Source organism: Alosa pseudoharengus, unplaced genomic scaffold (genome assembly GCF_046254945.1).
Source record: "Alosa pseudoharengus isolate Yale_2024_CS ecotype anadromous, Long Island Sound unplaced genomic scaffold, YU_APseudo_1.1 YU_APseudo_1.1_scf_22, whole genome shotgun sequence".
NCBI lineage: Eukaryota > Metazoa > Chordata > Actinopteri > Clupeiformes > Clupeidae > Alosa > Alosa pseudoharengus.
The window spans coordinates 23,830,008-23,852,418 of NW_027468680.1; the positions used below are offsets into that span (position 1 = coordinate 23,830,008).

The 22,411-nt window shown below is 39.6% G+C and overlaps 1 protein-coding gene across 4 annotated transcripts in view; it reads left to right on the forward strand.

The window, feature by feature from the left end:
- The first annotated feature begins 6,400 nt into the window (after positions 1–6,400).
- The window catches only part of esrrb (estrogen-related receptor beta), a 47,910-nt gene continuing 31,899 nt past the window's right edge, over positions 6,401–22,411 (forward strand). For 2 of the 4 annotated variants that reach the window (XM_076299984.1, XM_076299985.1), the window contains exon 1: positions 22,001–22,406. In XM_076299984.1, the coding sequence (XP_076156099.1) occupies positions 22,007–22,406 (400 nt within the window). In that variant the 5' untranslated portion in view covers positions 22,001–22,006. Of the gene's footprint in view, positions 6,451–11,091; positions 11,161–21,993; positions 22,407–22,411 lie in introns of those variants that run through there. The other 2 variants (XM_076299982.1, XM_076299983.1) reach the window with 2 other exon arrangements.

The window sequence follows — 22,411 nt, forward strand, 5'->3', positions numbered from 1 at the left end:
TGAGATCTTGTGACTGGAGGTCATTTGATTGCAGTGAACTCACTGTCGTGTTTCAACAAACCAATTTGAGATGATTCAAGCTTTGTTACATGGTGCGTTATCGTGCTGCAGGTAGCCATCGCTGTGGTCAGAAAGGGATGGACATGGTCAGCCACAGGGTGTGGCCAAAGTGTGCAAAAAATATCTCCCACACCATAACACCATCACCAGCAGCCAATTGATACAAGGATGGATGCATCCATGCTTTCATGCTGTTTGTCACCACATTCTGACCCTACCATCCGAATTTAAATTGAGACATCGAGACTAATCAGACCAGGAAACATTTTCTATGGTCTATTGTGCCATGTTGGTGAGCCTGTGTAAATAATTGCCTCGGTTTGCTGTTCTTAACTGACAGGAGTGGCGCCTGGTGTGTCATTGCAAGCTGCTGCAGCAACATCCGTACCACATTCAGGTCTAAACGTACACGGGGACGCGGATTCGAATCTGACCCACGGTATTTTCCCGATCCCACCCTATTGTTCTCTCCTCCCACTTCTTGTCACTCTTCACTTTCCTATCTGAAAAAAGGCAAAAAGGCCCAAAAATACAGTTTAAAAAATGATTCCGCTAAATAAAGTGTCATTCAGAATCAGTGGGTATGATGACTCTGACACAAAGAGTTGTAAAGTAGCCTACTGTCATTTTATATCACCTGGGAACATGTAAAGGGGACTAGACTTGGTGTTGATTGATGTGTAATTGAGAGAAATTGGTCAGAATAGGTGTAATTCAATTCTGATTGATAATGGCTTGTCCAAGGTGGGAGCCCACTATTAGGCTGTCCCAGCCCCATTTTGGGAAAGGAGGAGAACATGTGAGATTAGAACATGTTGCATTGATCCCTGCTATCTGTGACATGCTCTGTGTGTGTGTCTGTGTCTCACCGTTCATTCTTCTGCACATATTACATGTATGTGCCAATGTTACATGAAGGAATAACGGCATGCAGAGTGTTTTCTCCTATTGTAATTATTGTGATATAATATCATTATTGTAATGATTGATTGATTGTCATTGTTAATTAAGTAATTGCCTGCACATGGGCATTTTACCCATGATGCCTCTATACCTGGGACTATGTAAAATCAGTGCATGACTTGTTCCTTAAACCTTGATAAAGGTTGTGTGCCGAGACGTCGGTTAAATATACAAGAAGAGATCAGAGTGTGCGGCTACTCTGTATTTTTTAATTTGATAAACCCCCTGGCTAGCACCTCCACTTGGGTGTGCGTCCCTCTTCTAAGCCTTCCATACTAGATTTCATCGTCAAAGTTGTATCCTGCATCTGAACCAGTGAGAAAGGTGTGTGGTGTAACAGGAGAAGATCATTTCTTTTGGAGGGAGTGCTTGATTTTGTTTAGTTCAGAAAGACAACTGTGAGAGTTGAGAGTTAAGCAGATCTGTTCTGTAAGAGTTTCGCTTCTATTTCAGGCTCCAGTTTTTTTTGACCTGAGTGAAATGCACGTTTATGACCTTAAATTTCACTGGTCAGACCTCACATGCTAACTACACTACAGGCTTTTGTTCAGACAGGCCCCTTAAACTGACACATTTTCATGATATGTAATATGTAGGAATATTTAAGAAATGTAAAGAATGTTTTTTTTTCCAGCAGAATTTACCAGCAATAACCTAAACCTGAGACATAAAATGAAACAAACAATGCTGATTCCATTCTATAAGTATTAGGCCTATTAACATACTATGTTAATTTAAGAAGAGAAAAATATCTACATATAAATACGTACATACAAACTACAAATAAGGCAAATAAACAACAAACCCAATGACCAATTCACTATAGGCTATTTTTTCCTCTGAGGCAATGCTCCCTCTAGCGAACGTCTTGGAATCATTTTCCTGGCCATTTTTATTTATTTATTTTTGAAATGTAGTGGACGCTTCACAGTGGACCCTGTGCATACCATTTCCTGGAAGGTTTAGCAGTATCAACATGTCATATGCGTAAAGCTATATGAACTAAACTCTTTTTCTATTTCTGATTTAGGTAATTAGGGGGATATATGTGCAGTCCTAACAGTAGCCTAATCACTTCATTTATTGTGTAGCCTCTGTGGCAAACTATTGCGCACGCTTTTAGAGTTGATGGCCTAGACTAGAGCAGCATGCTCAATTGTTTTAATGTACAAATATGTTTTCATGTAGGCAACGTCTACTATTAAGGGACAGTATTTTCGCTTCATTTTTATACAAATAACTTTCGTGTGCCTCCTCTAACTAACTAGGCCTTGGCCAGTTACAGTGATAGGGATGCCATTATCTCAACCTTCAGACGCGACAGGACTGTTGTCTTATAATTTATTCATTACCCTTGGAAGTCATCTGACCTTTTCCGGAATCATGCCGGTAATCAGAATTTGTGCAGTGTTTCACCTGTCACAGTTGTCTTCGATGAGAAAATTCAACCGGACTTACCTCCACATGCTGCAGTTAATGGGACGTACTAGGCCACATGCGCTTAAACGAACCCATAGGCTAGTTTAATACGTAAGGCTACTATATCATGTTCAAGGTTAGGGAGATTTTACTGCGAGCCTTCCTATGACAGAGCCCATTTTGGTGGTGTCTGACTGGACTGAGGAAGCTGAGGCTGGAGGAGGAGCTGGTTGCCTCCACTGTGGTTGCCGAGGGCAATACTCGCGGCAGAGCAGAACACCGTTCACTCTTGTGAGCAGTAGTAGGCTACCTGCGGATTCCGCTATGTGCTGTGTGTTAAAAAAGGTAAATTTCTCTCCCACATCTTTTGATTTCTGAGGACACACACTTCTGTGCCATGGGCGATTATTTGAAAAATCATATTATTTGCAATCTTTAGATGTACCGTGGACTAGTAAGGCTACCCAACAATGTCGGTTCAGAATAAATTGAAGTTTGTTTCTTTCAGTGCCCTGCAAATTGCATTTGTTAACAGTCAATTGCGTTTGTTGTAGTCTAAATAGTTTTTCCAAAACTATGCAAAGCCTACATGGACTAGATGAATTAATCTACAACAGGTCTGTATGGCACAACGAAAACCTCTGTGATCCGCTGTCCCAGAGAGATCACTGAGGGTCCAAGTGGTATAGCCTACCTAGAAGCTTGATCAGGCTTGCAGTGCTTTACATCGACTGATTAGTTTGTCGTGTGAACTACCCGTTTCTCCTGATTTGTCATCGTCTCATTATTTCTTTCAACTGAAAGATGAACTAATCAGTGGAACTGAAACAGAAATAAACTTGGAAAATGTTCCTTCTGGTTCATAGCCTGAGAACTAGCGAATCTTGACAGGTGTTTGGGGGAGGCGGCATCTCCTTGTCTTGTTCAAACAGTCTGAGAAGTAACCGCCTTCAACCAAATTCACATCAATCAGCTAGACACTCTGTAGACACTCTCAAATAGTAATAGTTAGTTAATTATTGGGATATATATATGTATATGTATATTTATATATATATATATATATATATATATATATATATTATATATATATATATATATATATATATATAGATATATATATGTATATGTATATTATTTACGGTTCGAGTGCCAGGATTTAGAGGAGGGCATTTCATTCAGTTGGCCTATAAGCCTTCATTTCAGCACACAGTAAACTTACATTGTGTGTATGTTCCGTTGCAGACTATAATAATAATGAAATGTGTTTATATAACAAATATATATGTCTAATGAAAGACAATGGAAGACTTGTTAAACACCATTGAGCAGGTGGGTCAATAGTAGGCTAATTTGATTAAAATAGCTTAGAACACACACACACACACACACACACACACACACACACACACACACACACACTTACAGTATTTACATTTATATGCACAAAACAAATGAATCAGGAATATGAATCAGGAAGTCCTAATCACTGTCGAATATAATTAAAATAAAATAAAAACGATAAAATGCACTTTCAGCATCCTAGGCTGTCTAACTCCGAACCTACCTAATTTGATTTTGAAAGAATGACGCAGCTTGAAAAACAGCATTGTATTGCATAGCCACCTTGACACAAATGCACAGTGGGTTCCCTGAATTTGAATAAACACTCCCAAAATAAATGTGTGGTAAATAAGGAAACGGGATAAATGTTGACATTGGATTTTGAGGTCTTACCCATGTAATATAAGGGAACTTATATTACACACAGTTCATAAAAATGTAATTTTAATCAGAGGCTACATGTACGTATGGTATACACAGGTAATGATTGGTCAAATACTAGACATAATTTTAAAAAAGAAATTGGAGCCTTGCTTATTGATTCTGTCTGGTGTCATCTGGCTTTATTTTCCAATTTGAATATTTGATTGGATTATTTTTTATCATATACTTAAATAATTCTCATTATTAAAGAGGGTATAATTGATTTTACACTTTGATATGATTTTGGATCTCTAGCTGTCCTATGTAATTCAACTGACATGCACAACAGTAAATTACTTGATTTTGTATTTTAAAGAGGAACTCGCATGTCTTATTGTTGTGCGTCAGTGCAACTGTGATGATCAATAGGGATTATGTGCTTTTTGGTATTGATTATGGAAATGTGAGATGGTGAATAGAATAATGTTGGATTGTCTTAAGTCTGGTGTATGGTTTTGTGGTTATGGGACATCGCTGTGTAGCACATATCATCTGTGAAACTGAAACCACATGATAACTCACATGTGTGTTCTTTTATTTGCCTCCTATTATTCACACGTGTCTTCTCATGTTTAACGTCATGCTCAGGATTTCAAGATAGCACTTCAGTATTTCAGCCTCAGACAGACACTCACTCTATAAATAAAAATGCATGCTGGTCCTCTTAAGGTTTAAGGGATGTGTTTGTTTCATTAAGTTCAATATGCACTCTGCATTCCTTCCTTACCTCCAGTGCTTAATGAAGAGTGAGGCATAGGCTGTCCACAGGTAATTAAAGTTAGTCACTGATAACTAATGATGACTTACTGACTCAATTCACTCACTCAATTTACTGATACACTTTTGCCAACAATGCTAAGATATAGTGAACATGCATCTTCAGTCATTCTTCCACAGCTCCATTGTACTCAATATCATATTCTACAACTTTGGGATTGCTTTATAAATCCTTTATCTCGGCATCACTGAAAATGAGGACTACTCTCAATAAACTTCCGAGAATAAAAAAAGGTTGAATGAATGAATCTCCGTTCATGGTGAGATCTAACAAGCCACTTCTATCCCTGTTGTCACTGTTAGGAGCAAGAATAAGAATATAAAGGATCCAAGGGATAGCGCTTGGTTTCGCAGGATCCTCTTTTGATTTATCTGGAGATGTTGTTAGTTGGTTACTGGTACTTGAAAGTCCATCATGACGAATACTTCACATCAATTTTAATATCCACAAAGTGACAGTGGAATGTGAAATTTTTTTGATTTTTTTGTAAATAATTGACTGTGATTTTGGTGGCCCATATTGTGTTTATGAAGATGAAAAATATAATTTAATATAATGTATTTGAAAGTCTTTCGAAAACTGGTTTTAGCATTAACGACATGGTTTCCAGAAATGTCTTAAAAGTTACTTCAACAAACACAGAAAAACAAAGCTATTCTACCAAAAAATAGCTCTGTAAAATGTGAGCTGGTGTCAGTGCTTCAGAAACTTTATTTCAAGAATCTGTGTGATAGCATGGAGAGACATCTTTTTGTGTGTGCGTCGTAATGCACGTGGATATGTGTAGTGGGTTGTTTGAGAGAGCCCGAGTCCCCTCCCTCTCTCCCGCTCTCCCCTCCCCCTCCATTGAGCCAGCCCTCTCTGTCTCTTTAAGTCCCACCCCCCACCCCCCAGAGCCAGCTAACAGCAGCTGTTCCATATTCATCAAACTCTTCAGTCTTAAAGAGCCCTATCCTTACCATGGAGAGTCATTCCTCTCTCTCGCTCCCTCACGGTCACTCCATCTCAGTGCTCTCTCTCTCTCTCTCTCTCTCTCTCTCTGTCTGTCTTTCTCTCTTTCTTGCACACTCCTCCCTTATTACTTTCCTTGTGTCACTCTCTCCTCTCCCTCCCTCTCTGTCACTCACTCTTCTCTCTCTCTCCTCTCTCACACACACAGACACACACACACAGGACCGTACGTTGACTCACTCATACTCGCACCAAAACGCACTCGCACCCACCCCTCTCAGACACATGCACTCGTACACATTGACATACCTGTGCAGATCGTGGGGTGGCAACGTGCTGGAGGTGTTTTGTTTTCCTGGCGCTGGCCAGTGAAGGGTCTCGGCGTGTGTTTTGGGGGCAGAAGTGGCTCTGCGTGCCTTACCTCTCTCCACCTCTGATTCCTGGAATGCTAAATCTGGACTGATGGACATTTCAGAACTTTGCATCCCTGATCCTCTCAACTATCATAACCAGTAGGTGCTTTTTTTTTGTCTTTTCCCTGTAGCCTATTTATTATGCTTTCTGTATTTTTTTTGTTTTTTTTCTTCAATTTACTTGGTCACTCATACTCAGTTTCCTTTGTTTGAAGAGTTTTAGTGCAATCTTTTTCTTTAAGAGATTTAAGAATGCATAGGAAATTGCCGCTTCTTCTGAAAACTTTTTCTTGCTTTGGATACAGACTGGTACTTTCTCTGCATCTTACCCCAACTCAGTTTAAAGTCCAAACCTGCTGTGACACTTAGGTAGTGTTTCATGCAATTTTACAGGAACTATCCCTGTTTGACTTTGGAGGTGTGAAATTGTAGATGAATTGAACCACATTTTGTACAGCTGTTGTGAACAGGGCAGGTGTAAACCTCTGGTGCAGGTGTTTAGCTAATCAAACGGATTTGTGGGGATCCCGTTTCCGTTTCTCTCTTTCTTTACTGCTTGCATTTAATTCTCTCTCTTTTACTCCCAAGTGTATTTGGGTGTGCACTGGAAAGAGTGACACCAAGATGAACAGAAATAGACAAAACACAAAAATGGTCCCAGCTACTTTGGGAAGCAGTGGTCACTTTTCCCACACCATTTTGTAGAGATAGAATAAATCTGACATAAGGTGAAATGCATCTATGTACTAGGGATTGGCAGGGATTAATTACATGCCTCAGTGTTTGTGGGACAAATGAAACCGGGCGGTGACCCTGTCGAGCTGGCCAGGCAGCATCCTGGTGCAAAAGTTATCCTGAGCTGGGGCAGTCCCGGGTGAGGAGAGAGGGAGACTGGGGACCAGTGTGGGGCAGTAAGACTGTGTTTGTTCACTACCAGGGAATTTAGTCAGTTTAGCTTCACTCAGTGGACAGCATTGTTATATTTCTATTGGGACATAAACTGTTTCAAGTCATTTGTGTAATTTTACTTTAATTTCATGCACATATATCATTACTTTTAATTTCTCCAAGAGAGATTTTGGTCTCTAATTTAAGTGATGTGGAACTCAGCAGAGCTGAATACTGATCAATAGTTATTTTCACATTTCTCCATGCTAAAAATATTAATATGGCATGTATAAATGCCACAAGTGCATTCTAGAACTATTAGATAGGCCTATGTTCCATCTTAACCAGTTAAATATGTCCACACTGCTTGACAAATTGAAGAGAAAGAAATCATGACTGACATAAAAGTTTGATAACAGAAAAACAATGGGGTGAAACTACTAAAACTAAATTGCATATTTTTTTGTCTTTTCTATGTGAAGTCATTTTTTTGTCTTTTCAAAAATGTCCAAAGTAGACAGGACTAACTTAATTTAAAACCAGATATCTTTGAAAGGTGGGCCTAAGCTCTATTGTTCACCAGTGTATGCTTGGCTATTGGTGTATTACTTTCTAAAGCAGGTACTGTAAATAGTAATCTAGTCTCTGCCTTAATCAGGTTTACAGTACTGAAACTACTCAGCTCCTGTCTGGGCTTCCTGGTGGCCCCAGTTTCACTGGTGTCACTTCCACAAACAATTTTTTTAAATATATGATCATGTTGTAATTATTAAACAGCCTCTTTATCTGAAACAATAGAGCATTACGTGCTCACAGATAATAATTTTGACACATCTCTATATTCTAAGATAGCACAACACCAAGATAAACACAATGTGTTTATTGGAATCATAAAAAAGGATAGACAGCCATACAAGGGCATCATTAATAAACTTCTAATTTTATTAAAATTACATAACGTACAATGCTGCTTTTGTAAAGTTTTCTGACAGTTTAGATCTATCCTCAAAACTTAAAGTAAATCCTGCTTGCGCAAAGGCTTTTTTAAATTGATGCATGATTTTGTGAACTGGAATGGATGTGGTTAGTGATTGGTACAACCAGATTACCAACACAAATCCTTTTCTCTGCAACAACTAAGCAAATGTTATGAAGGTGTTGAGAATGCAAATAAATAATAAATACATATTTTTGCAGTGATTAGTTATCACACATGCACAAGTATTGTACAGAAATATTTAATAGACATGTTGTCTATTGAATATTTCTGGTTTTAAACAAAGGATCTGTTCCAAGAAACAAAAATACACACAAAGGTGTCGTTAGTTATTGCCTGTGGTAAAGAGCCCAATAATGAAGATTCAATTCAATATTAAAGAATAAAAAATTATACAATATGAACTGCAATAACGGCGCTGCACACAAACAGGCAAGGAAAAAAGACCATGTGTTGATTTGTCGTTGTTTCAGTTACCCAATTTTCTGAATATTGGGAATTGCAGTGTGAGAACTAAATTCATGCTGTCATGCAATTAATAATGTAACAACAAATACCGCTGTATTGTTTCTGTCAATGTGTCAAAATTACATTATGTAGACTAAATTTAGTAGACCAAGTCAAGTTTGTTAATACATCTGTCTAGATGGTTGAGTGTCCTTTGATAATATTATACTGTGTGTGTGCACAGGTGTTCACTGTATTAATGATTGCGTAGATATTAGAGGCATTTTTATGAGATATTTTAAGTTTCTATTAAACAAGGTACATTTCTGACATTTTCAACCTGCTTAAACCTTATGCCAATTTCTAAAATAATACCTTTAAAACATTATGCTTTATGTAGACTTCTGATATTGGTCTCCATACTGTAAATATATCTATATCTCTATATAGGCTAATCTTTTCTTTGGATGTTGATGTTACTCTAAAACACCTTAAACTAAATAAATGTGTTATGAATATCGATGTGTGTTTTTTGCGTGTGTGTGTGTGTGTGTGTGTGTGTATGTGTGTTCATTTTGACTGGACAAAAATGTGAAAGTTTACTCAAATCAGAAGATGGTTGAATGACACATCCTTTCACAGGTGTAGTCTATTTCAACCATGTAAAAGCATGAACATTTCATGTCTTAATGCTATCTACTCTGTGTCTGTTTATCACAATGCTTTACATATAGAGCATTTCTTTTCTCATCTGAAAAAAAAAACATGCCACAATTCCTTTCGAGGTATAACATGAAAAAATTAAATAGAAATGGATGAATAAATGAAATAATCTGTGCATTAGATGAGCATTAGGTGACTTGATATGCATGGAGCTGTGTGAAGAAGCTGTGGTGAACATGTGACTCTGAGACAGTGCAGTAGTACTGGACCGAATGTGCATATTCTGCCATGCTGAAGTAGAGTGTGAACATGTGTGTACTGTTTGAGCGGAGCAGGGTGTTGTATGGGCTTAGATGTGTAGCAGAGTGGCCATAATGGAATATGCCTGGGTGCCTCTTCATTAAGCAGGCTCGGAGAGCAGACAGTGGGATGGTTGCATGGGTGTGTGGTGTGTATAGATTGCCCCCAGGGGAGAGCCATTGCCCTGGTTTCCGCTGGTGTGTGGGACAGTCCTGTCCACTGCGTGTTTATTGTTAGATGGAGAGGGCTAATAATCACATCTAGCCAATTTCCGTTTTAATGGGCGTGACAGTTTTATGTTCTGCTAGACTGTATTTTTCTGCAAGTATGTTTAAAGAGTAAAATTACTGTAATCACAGTTACTGCTTAAGAACATGGACAGACCTGATATTGAATGTGATTTTTGGCATATAGTTGTCATATGAAGAGTAAAATGAACTGTTTTGTGTGTGAATTTTGTCTGTTGGCATTCTCACTTTTCTCTAAATTCATGTCATCAGCATCTTCTATTTAAACCTACACTATTTGAATCCTCGTATTTAACCCTACGCTATTTGCATCTTCTTCCTTCTTCTTGACTGCAATTGTTATTTTTACAATTAAATGATTGTAACTGTCCTGTACCCAGTGCAACAAGCACCCAGTTATTAATTATATTTCAATTTGTTTGACTCCTTTCCTGCCTTAACACGGGGAACATTTTCAATGCGTATTTGTAGTGTTGCATTTGGCCTGTGTCCATTTGTGTGTGTGTGTTTGGATTGCGCGTGACCTGTGTCCGTTTGTGTGTGTGTCTGGGTAGTGTGTGGCCTGTGTCCGTATGTATGTGTGTCTGGGTTTCGTGTGGCCTGTGTCCTTTTGTGTGTGTGTCCGGGTGTCTATTTTCCTGTTCTCCTTCCGTCGTCGATTCTATTACATTTTCAGAAAACAAGGAAGCAAAATTGCATTAGCATGTCCTAAGTTAAAAGCTCTTTGGTCTTTGACTGAATGTTTTCAGTACTGGTAGGTTAATCAGATTTTTCCTGTCTTCATGGTGATGGTATCACACGGTAACCAAAAGCAATGCTGAGCTCAGAAACTATCCAGATGGGATCAGCTTACGGTAATTTGGTTTTCGAATACATTACCTTCCGAGGCTGCCGGGCCGCCATCGGTCACTCCCATCTTCTTAGGCCCGGTCCCTTTGCTCTCCTTCCGTCAGGACAGAGGCCCACTAAGCACCTCTTTGGATTAGCAAATTTACTGCCCTCCTCCTCTTTATCACCTGCCCATCGCTGTCTCCCTTCCTGCGCCAAATACCAAAATGCACCGCTTCTGAAGTAGGAAGGGGAAGCCATCCTGGGGAGGGTTAAGAGCCATTTTACCATATATTTTGTGGGCAAAGAAAAAAGCAATGTTGAAGCTTTGTTTCGCCAGTCTCTAAATGCATTTCCTTGTATCAACAGGAAGTCGTTGTCCCACACTTTAGGCCGATTGCTCAGTCCTTTGGCCTCTCTGGATCCTTCTCATTTCTGGTAAGCCCTGCATAGCAGTCTCATTCCTTTGCAATGTTTAGGTGCATAAAGATGTTGTTGAGTTGTTTAAGTATTAAATGGGACAATTTCTCCGATTACATTCAAACTCCTAAAGCTCATCCCCGGGACCTGTTTACCATATCGGCATTTGATGTAGTTATTGAGTTTTCCTCTCCCTCTGTAGACCAGAGTGATATTCTCAAAAGCTGTAATAAACAACAAACTATTTTCTATGTACAGACTATGTTCTATGTTTATCAATGGAAAATCAGCTACTGGCTTCTTTTAAAATTAGCCCATTCTACATTTAGATGAACAGAAAAAGTAGCTTTGAGCTGAATCCAAGCCTGACCATTTTGTTCTAGTGAACTCGTGTGGTCCCAGTACGGAGTCTCAATTGCTCTCATAGGCAGAGCATAGACTTTATGTTCAGGGAAGCAAGACGCCATTTTCAAAAACATTAAGGGAAACATTTGTCTCCACCCCAGTCAAATAAGAGTCATAGTTATTTTGTGTTGCTTATTGTTGCTTATCATAAAAGCCAACAACATTAGGCTCTATTATTAACCCACTGTTTGAGGGGCGTGTTGGTGAAATAATTTTCTCTGGAGTAGGCTTAAAGTAACAATCAATTAGTGTCAGTATTTGGAGAGGGCTGATAGTAGCAATACTGTTCTTCATTCACATTTATGATTGATACAGGCAGTTAATATCAACGGTATGTCTTAATATGCTGTGTTGCTGAGGAAGACCTGACAGTAGTGTAGCACAGTAAAAATATATTTTATAGAGTATATATATATATATACTGTATATATAGTTATCAAGGGAACTTGTGTATTGCACCTGTACTGTAAGCAGCTTGGGGGTAAATTAATTAGTATAGTAGTATAGTTATAGTTGTATTTTAGGTGGAATGTTTTGTTCAGCATTCAGGGTAATGCATTTCCAGACTAGACTAGAGGAATATGACAGATCAATGTTAATCCCAAGAGATGTGTGTCTGTCCGCTCTGCGTAATAAGTCTATTACATCTTTGTAATACACGTTACAGAGGGCAACAATATGAACGAGTTGTCTAAAAAAATCCTAAACATTCTGTCAGTTTGTTTAAATGCAGCAGTGTTCAGTAGGCCGGTGATGAGTCAAAACCCTCTAAGTGCACCCTGATTATAATGATCATTTATATGTCCACATCTGCATCCACCATCACACATATCACACAGTCACATTGTGTGTAAGGTACCAGACACCAGAGGAGGCACAGACCTCCCCCCAACCTCCCCCAATAAATAGGATTTTAAATGCAGACTGCTTTTCCATTTACTTCTGAATTTACTACTAATTCAGACTTTATTAATTAATTAAAACTTGTCTTACCTCCTAAAAGATACATATTCTAAGTTTTTATATGAATGAAATCCTTTCATAGCCTTGAAATTGCTTATATGCATCTTCTTTACTCCCTCTGCCTTCTATCCAATGTGGGAGCTAAGTGCCCCCACCCCGACACTGTATACAACTCTGTCAGCTTGACAACTCGGTTTGACAATGTTATCAAATGGTTAACAATGGTATGCAAATAGGTAACTCTGACACATAAACTTGCTTATCTTGTAAAACTATTTTTCCAGAAATGGTTTTGAAAAACAATGACTGGCTATCTGATTTGTTATTCTGAATAGTCAACCAGTGCACTGTCCATCTAAACCAGAAATACTTAGCCATGGTGTTTACAGATTATTTAGCGTGTAATATGTCTTTTAGCACATTAAAAACACTCAATGGGCATGTTGAAAAGGTTAAAGCGTTTAGCTGGAATGGGTCTTTAACACATCTGCTGACAGGCTAGCCTGCATACCATTCTCTCCTCCTTATGTCTGCTCTGATCTGTCATTGCATGTATTGTAGCACTCCTAACCTAAGAAACCGCTCCATGTCATTTATTGCAATAATCAAAGGACATTCTCAGGTAGTACCTTGGCAGGTTTACACATCACATCAACTGAGTCCGAAATATCTCATCTTGGTAAAAGATCAAATATCTTCAAGTGACAATACACAAGAACAGCATTTTTTTAACTGAATATTTAAAAATATGTTCACACAATAGAGTTAAAGTCTGTAAGGTATAGGCCGTTTATGTTCCTTCAGCTGTTTGTGTTAATATTTGCGTTATTTCCATATTATAATATGCCAATAGATTCACATTCATAACTATAAGCTAAAAGTATTTTGTGGTGGGAAAGGTTGAGCAGCACAAAGCAATTCCACGTAGGGCACCCAAATGGCCCGCAGCTGCCCTGGTGGAAATGAATTACACTGGGAAACTGATTCATTTACAGAGCGAGGGGTTGAGGAAAGCTGCACAATGTGTGTAACCTGCTCTTTATTATCCCAGCGATCAGGTCATACCAAAGAGATGACACGATAGGAAGTGCAAATAACTATAAGGAAAAGCACGAGAGACATCACATTCAGAAGGTCACAGCCAAAAGCAGGCCCATCATATAGCATACTGGACATAGTTTTTCTACTGGATACTTTTTGCTTTCCCTACACTGTTGATAGTTATACCCCCTGCCTCTCTTTATTTCTTTAAGTGGGTATATTTTTCATTCTCTCTCCCTCCAGAGCATAATGTACCAATACACCAAACATGGTTGCTTCTATCTAATGTTTTCCCTATCCTAAAGGTAACCTTGGCATCATCCCTGCAATGTGACAGTGTGTTTAAAAATAAACTGTGGTCCATTAGGAGGGTGTAGGACTTTGGGGGTGGGGTGGGGGGGGGGATGATAATGCCTGCGCCAGGAATGGGTCGTGCATGCTTGGGTCCTTGTGTCCTCCTCACCACTGCAAGGGTATCACTGACAGAGAGCGTCAGCATTTCTAGTGTCTGTTCCTAGAGTGAACGGGCTCTGTCTGATTAGCACCTGGCAGGTCAGTTCAGAGTACCCTTCACAGTTCATGCACACATTCAAATTCACACACATGGGACTTGATATGTAGACAAGCGTTCTGTGGAAGAATTGAAATGTGTAATTGTTGAATGCATAAATATGAGTGTCTCAGAGGTTTTTATGTTAACCTGATGTTGGATGTGTATCACGTTGTGATTACACATACAGTACATGGTGTTTTTTTATTGACTTGAGGTTAAATCACACAGAAATTTCACACAACATTTCTGCTGATTGTAGCTAATAGACCGTATTCTTGATAATCCTGTGTAATAGCGCAGTTATATACTCCACAGTGGCCAGTGAGCATTGAATCACTAAGTCCTCATCCGTCCATGAAGTATCCATCATGTCACTCTGATGTATATCTGCCTCTGTAAATTCTTTAGTGGATTTGAAATACTCAAGCCCGAAGGCAGCAGGGTGATGATGATGCTTTTGTGTCTTTCTGGTATGAATCAGAAGTAATCGCTACAGCATCTGTTAAGTCCACTAATTTTCACTTCAGAGATTGTAAGAAGAATAAAAAGCATACAGTACATGGTGGGTCAGACTACAGTATGTTAGCACTTAGCAGCATTGGTATTATTGGTATCGAGCATGCAGTCATTTGAAGGTTATATTTCAGAACAGTAATTGGAGGGCAGAATAGCATTAGGTTCGACGCTTAACTCTGTTTATTTATTCGATCAATATGAAAACAGTCCATCTCAATAGTAGCTCTGATTTCTCCTGACAGCAGAGCGGATGGAGACCTCTTTCTGACCCCAGCAACACACTGCGTCCACCCTCAAATCACTAATATTACCACAGTGTGGGAGCTCCAGAAGTTCTTTATATTATCATTTTATGCTGGGATGACAGAACATAGAATTTCCTGAATGTTGGGTTGCAAACTACAAATCTAAGGATGTCTAAATATTTATTTTTTTAAATACATGAATTATGACTATATTCTCCTCTTGAGAAACCTTTGCCATTTCTACTTCTTTCATGTGATCTATACCACACTAAAGGTAGATGCAATGGGAATGCACAGCTCTTATATCAAGCCCTACCTTGAGACACAATGAGTCTATGACACATGACACTATTGTAGTCATTATTCTCAGGCTGTGTTTGGTAGCAGAAAGATCACACTTATACGCACTTCATTTCTCTTTATTATTATTATTATTATTATTATTATTATTATTATTATTATTATATATTCCAGTAATAAAAATAATAGATTTGTTTACAACAGTTGTTTCCAAGCACATGCTCCATGTCTATTGATGGGTATGGAAGTAGATTCTATCCTCCAGGAGGAAAAAATAGGGTTACTTTTGAATCTGGTGTCATAACCCCACTCAGACTAGATTAATCTTAAGTTGCAGCATGATGCATTGACAGTATGTGTTTATGACTTTTATGCCATCCACATGCATTTTAAAAGTACAAGCAAGAGGCAACAGAATGGTGAAGACATTAGCGTCAGGTGGACACAGGACTCGGAATGCTGTTTTGGACAAGGCCACTGCTCTTATGTATGCATTGTACTTATTCAATGCATATTAGCTGCATTGCTCACATTTCAGACCCAGCAGCTTTAACATTACAACATTAACAATAATACTTACTTGCAGGTGTTCTATTTACCATACCACGCCATCCAGGGAGTAGAATCAGTAAAGTTGTTGCACAGCATAAAAGGATTGTGTATTTCTTGGAAAATGCTGACTTAAGCCATTCTAAAGTATAGCTTGTAAATTCTACCTTTTTAACCTTAGTATTTTGGTGAGAGTGACATCGTGTTTACGTTAAACTCATTTGTGAGAAGGGAAGTTGGGCGGGCCCCTCCTTTCCAAGCTGTGGGTAATTTGTCAATTATCTCCCCGTTGCTCCAGGTGACACAGGTGGTCGTAACAGTCACAGGAAAGAATTAAGAACTTCTTTGTTGTCATACAAGTCCTTTTATGTGCCGGAAAAATCAATTATGTTGGTCACCAGTTAGCAGGTTCACTGCATTTGTCACAATGTGCAGCTGTGTGTGTACACGTGTGTTCAGTACCCAGTGGCAGGCGCGTAAACACTGTTGCGTTCAGCAATGCTTTAATTGTACAGCACAGCCAATAAACTCACAAGTACTCAGTGGTGTGCATTTCCCCATGTGACAGCGTCCTGTGGGAATCCCCATGGGGGGAAGGGCATAATTTATGACCGTACAGGGAATACTGTGGTTTTTTTCAAAGCAGGTGGAGCACCCCCATCTCAACAAGGACAGTTTATGAGACAAAGATTAATGAACTAATTTCATGCATCACTCCTCCACCTCTGTCCCCCTGCTCACCATGCCATCTCCATCTCTATCTCTCCCTCTCTCTTCATCTCTCACACACACATATAAACACACACACACACACACACACACACACACAATCACCACTGTGATTTACACCAGACAGAGCATAGACGTCTTTAATCCATAACAATAATAACTCCATATCTCTGAGGCCGGGTTGAAAGATTGTCAAAATGTCATGATCAGGTTTCAGAACGAGTAAAAACCAAACCAAACACCAGAAATGCATACATTTTGGTAACCAATTCAAACTTCAAGAGACTCTTTCAGAGAAAATAATTTGCTGTTGTAATGTTTTTTTTAGTTTATTTTATTTCATTTATTAGGGACCATGTGCAATTTTAAACATAAATGCTACCATTCAATGCATTGTACCAGAGTTACAATTTAATTTACAGAGTAATTTACATCTGCATATGAGTTTACCTTATAAGTGATGTCAACATATAAAATCAAATTTGATCTTCCATTATGACACCATGATGGAGGGTCATACAGATTTATTTTTATGGCAGGTAGAAAATGGAACAAAGATACTTTTTCTCTCATTTTCAGAGGCCATTTTCTGGTACTTTTGATATGAAAAATTACTTCTAAAAACCCACAATACATCTGTAACCCACTGTACTGTCTTAATGGTTTAAATGTTTAAATCACATTATACCTTACAGTTAGCCTGGGTGAACCCAGATGAACCTGTTAAACAAAGGTTTTAAAGGCAGTTGTTTACTCAATTCCAAGGAAAATACACGTTCCTGGGGTTTTGGTGATTGACATTAATGGATTCACCCAGACTAGCTTACAGTCATATTTCTACAAAATGTTGCAAGAAACCAAGTAGGATTACTTATAAATAAAACTGTACAACTATCTGAAGGTTCTGCAAGGTCCTAGAAGTGCAGCACTAAGTGAAGCAGAGGAGGAAGACAATATATTGTAAAGGTAGTTCAGCAGGTTATAGTTCCATATTACATTAGGTCTTGATGGCTTTAGAATGTAAAACACTTGGCAAACAATGTTTGTCTATGTTATGCTTTGTTGGTGGGCAAAAATCTTTATCTCCAACTTCCAGGTCACAGCAGTAAACAGGATGTGAATTAGTATCTTAACTAATCTTTGATCAATTAACATAAAGCTCGCTGTGAGTGCATAGCAATGTCCTTGACAAAGTGACATTGGGTTTCCATAGCAACTATGCCCTGCTGGGTTGCTTGGCCCCTCATTACTCCTTTCAACTATGGTTTTGATGATAGTCAACTTAACAACTCAGGTTTCCATTTCCAGCTTTCTGTGATACCTTCTGTGTACCTTCCTTTTTACTATGCTGTGTTTATTCTATGCCGTTTGTATCTGCTTCTTGGGTTTTCTGTTGAATCTGAAAAGATGTCTACAGCAAAGACATGAACAAAAGTTTGCATCAATTGTTACATATTATCCAGGTCAGGCCTTGCACGACACATATCATTTTAGTTAGCAACATTAGCAAAGGACTTCCAAAACGTGTCGGATCTTTTAAAGCCATTATACCATCAGACATTAATTCCAGAGTTAAAAAGAAAAAAAAAATGATTAAAAATTCTCCCTTGTGTGAGCTGTACACGAAATGAACTACTTTTTCCATATGAACTGTTCAATTCAAGAGGGAGCTTCACCTCTGGGTTTTCACAGCTATGCATTAACTCCTTAACTGCTATGTAGTGCTGTGCTGCCGTGGCATTGAGCTGACATCTTTAAGCGTGGGTTGAGTGTTTTACCTTAAGGTTGGAGTATCAGGGCTAATCATTGCATCCACACAAAATTGTTGTTTAACAGAACTTAGCTTGGCCTTTTTATCACACTCATTATGTTATCATTTGAAGCACTGCAAACTAGGGTTGGGTACCTTTCACATTTGAACCAATATTGGTATCGGTGCCTGGTGTTCGTTTTAGGTACTCAACGGTACTTTATTTTGGTACCTTACTCTCACTGAATCTGTAATGCCTGGTTTGTAACAGCAACAAAAATGATTGGGGGAAGGGGATGTTTTATTGGGCAAACACATCTGATCATGTCCATTTTAACTGTTGGCATCAAGCCAATGATGGGAGGAGCGTCTTCCTCCTCATTCCCCACATCCTATCCTTTTAAAGAGGAAGGAAGGAAAAGATTGATAGATACAATCAGCATCCAGTCACAGTGCTATCTCACTGGCGGAACACTGGATTTTCATGATGTTGTTTCAAGTGAGCATGGGCTGCAGCAGTAGGCCAATGAGGAGAAACGAGCTCTATTGAATTCTCCACTGAGCTGGGGGTCTTCATTGCAGGACCATGGAGCTGGGTGTTCCCCTCCCCTCCCAGTTTGGAGACAACCAAGCACCGGCTCTCCAGCCTGCACACTTTACAAACTATTGATTTAGCTAACGGCTATTCTCCATTGGCACGAGGGCTGTATGGCAGGCAGCTCTATTATTTTCATAACTAGCTCCCATGCTTTCTGTCTTCATCATGTTCTCTTCCGTTTCCTCCTCTTCCTCTGTCTAAAGGATCTGCTCCGTGGCCTATATCTTTCTCTTCATACTTGCCTTGTTCTATTCAATCCCACCATTTCCCCTCTCCTCTCCACTGTCTCACTCTCTGTTCCTTTGCTCACGTAGATCATCCAATAGTAAATCTGTCAGACTTGTATAAAGGACTGATGTTCTTCACAACAAAGAGTTCCCTTCTGTGTCTGTTCCTATAGATCAGCGTGTATGGGGACTAATGAATGAATGAACAAATCCAGAACTACTGACCGGTTGCTGAAAATGATTAAAACGGGTCCCTGTGGGGTTGAGGGAATCTCTTTTCTCTCTAAGCCAATCCCATATTATATGCAGATGCATTCTCTCTGCCCCCCTGATATGTACACACAGGCCCACAGGCATATTTACACACTCCATCCACAGACAGACCTACACATTTGGAAATTGCCAGACTGAGGACCCCTCCCATATTCCCAGGATGGCTGTTAACCAAAAGCTTCTGAAAAGGCAGATGCATTATGGGCAGAGCTTTGTCTGGGCTCATCCCACTTCATTTACATGGCTGTGCACCAGATACCTTCTCAGAGACGGGCACACAGTCACACAGATACTGTATGCATAAAGGTCCTGTTTTAGCCATCCATATGAATAGTCTGCTCTATATATATTTAGTTTTTATTTTTCAATTTCAATATGTTTCTACATGCAATTTTGTTTTGCGTTTTCTTTTTATACTGACAATCCTTTTTTAGAGTTTTTTTTTTTTTTTCGTTTTTAAAGTCAACTTTCTGTCTCTGTTTTGGAATGGTCGGGGAGGAGTTTGGTGGCTAGTAAATAAATGAAATGAATTGAATAAATGGTTACATTTTGGACAAAATTAATTATTGGCAAAGGTGTAGTCTTTTCTCTTCTCTTAACTACCCTAAAAAAGGTGAGTTAAAGGAGAAGTGATATTGACCTAAAGTGTGTTGGGCGAAACTGGAATCCATGCATTTCCACTGAATTATTTTTGGAATCTGATCCCTTATCATACCTGTTCATTCTTACTCGTCGCTCGACTTATCGTGACTAAATTCAAGATGGCTGCAAACGTTAAACTTCGTGAAGATACTGTCTGTATAAATCGTCTTGTAAGTAAACTACCAGTGCTTTTTCAAAGTTCTCAATGTCTTGTTTTAAATGTCAGGGCCTTCGGTAGTCTACCAATGAAGTGTGGAGATACATTGAGCCTCGTAAATGGTGTAAAACAGTGATTTATTTGCATGGCTAGCCCGATGCCGAAGCACCACCATTGAAAAAGCTGTTGGTAGCATCGGCTAACTAGCGCCAGATTTTGGAGTGCAGGGGACAAGCCGAGATGGGCTATGAGACATACGTTCACACTCGGTATCATGTTTCAACACACTTTAGGTCAATATCACACCGGAATTCTCCTTTAAGATGCCAATGGGTCACCAACTGTGCCCTCAGTGAGCTGATGCTAGACCACCATCTCGTTGCTTTCTGGGTAGCAATGGCAGTACTTGAATTGGGAGGAAAACCTAGAGTGCTCTTGCAAAGGGTTTATTCTTCAAGGTCACTGGATTTAACAGGGGACATTTTTGTATTATTTATTTTAGCCATTTGCAGAGATGGCTTGAACCTAGAGATGTGATGAATATACATGGCAGACCAAAGGGACGGGAACTTTGGAATGAGATTTAATTTGACACATTGACCCTGTCCCCATGGTCGGAGAAAGCTGGGGTGAGAAAATAAGGTTGACCCTTTCACCCTTGGACCTGCTGTCACCCATCCTTACGATTAAATCAGATACGTAGAGGCAGTGTGTAGCACACAGAGAGATGGAGTGGAATCATATCTGACTTCCTCTACCTATAGTGTACCTCTTCCAGCATTATTCTTGTTGTTCTTGTATTTTCCTTTAGTGTTCTTTAGAGTCAGAAAAAAGAAAAACACTGTTACTCCACGGTACAGCCGGTTTATTGACGGACAGCTGTTTTATTTTTTCCGGTTACTCCTGCACCTGCAGTATAATCTATCAAGGTGTACAGGCTCCTTTGGATCTCCTTAGTGTTCTTTACCACAAGATGCTTCATCATTCTTTTTAGACTTTATTCCTCTTGATCGTCTCTTTAAAAGCATGTGGCATTATTTCTTTTTTGTGATTTGTGTTGTCACCCAATACCCAAATGTTCATTCCCCTAAGAGTGTAGCGCTGTAGCTGACTGGCTGCTTTACCAATATTTTTTTTGTTTTGTTTTTTCCGTACTGACAGTACTCGGTGACTTTGTTAAATGGAGCTCTACAGTATATGAACAATTGCTGGATTTCTCTTTAAAGTTTCATTTAAGCTACATTTAAGCTACATTTTCTAAGTAGCTTGCCCATTACTGCTCTAGGAAGCACATTACACAGGCTCATTAAAGTTGCACTCAAGGGCCCCCTATAACCACTCAAAATCAGAAGTGTTCCAAGGGAGGAGACAGATCTGGAATGGAGGTTTATTCCTCCATGATTTTTACTCCATCACTCCATCATTAGTTTTTGTTCCATCATGGAATATCCTCACCCATTCACTGATGGGAGGCAAAAAAAAGTTGGGCAACAAGGGAAATGTCTTGCACATCAACTAAAGGTATCACGTAGCATGTGGGATCACTATGCTGACCTATGTATATTTCTGGTTAGGATCTTGCTAATGGTACTAAATTAGAAAAATCATTGTTTTCCCAGTTATTGAATTAGCTTTGCTTGTTGCACATCAATGACATTTTGCCTAATGTCTTTCATTGGGATCACTTTATATCTATCTATGCCAGGCATAAGACATCGTTGGTTGGACCTGATATATAATTTTCCGTTCCCTCGGACTTTAGCGAAGTAGTGACATTTTACCTTCTGACAATACTACAGTATATGCCTCATGTTCTTCAGCCACAGCTCCAGCTCCCAACATTGTCCTGCCACTTCTTAACTCTGTTCTCTCCTCTGTTTCTTCCTTGTTGCCCCCATCGCAGGCTGCTGAACAGAATGGCCGCTGATGAGAGGCACCTGCCCTCCAGCTGCGGCTCCTACATCAAAACCGAGCCCTCCAGCCCGTCCTCCCTCATAGACACCGTGAGTCACCACAGCCCAAGTGGCAACTCGGACGCCAGCGGTGGTTACGGCAGCGGCCTGACCGGCCACCCCAATGGACTGGACTCGCCTCCTATGTACACACCGGCTGGCCTGGGCCCCAATGGAGCCTGTCGCAAGCGCTACGACGACTGCTCCAGCACCATCATGGAGGACTCGCCCATCAAGTGCGAGTACATGCTCAACTCCATCCCCAAGCGGCTCTGTCTGGTGTGCGGCGACATCGCCTCGGGGTACCACTATGGCGTCGCCTCCTGCGAGGCCTGCAAGGCCTTCTTTAAACGAACGATACAAGGTAAT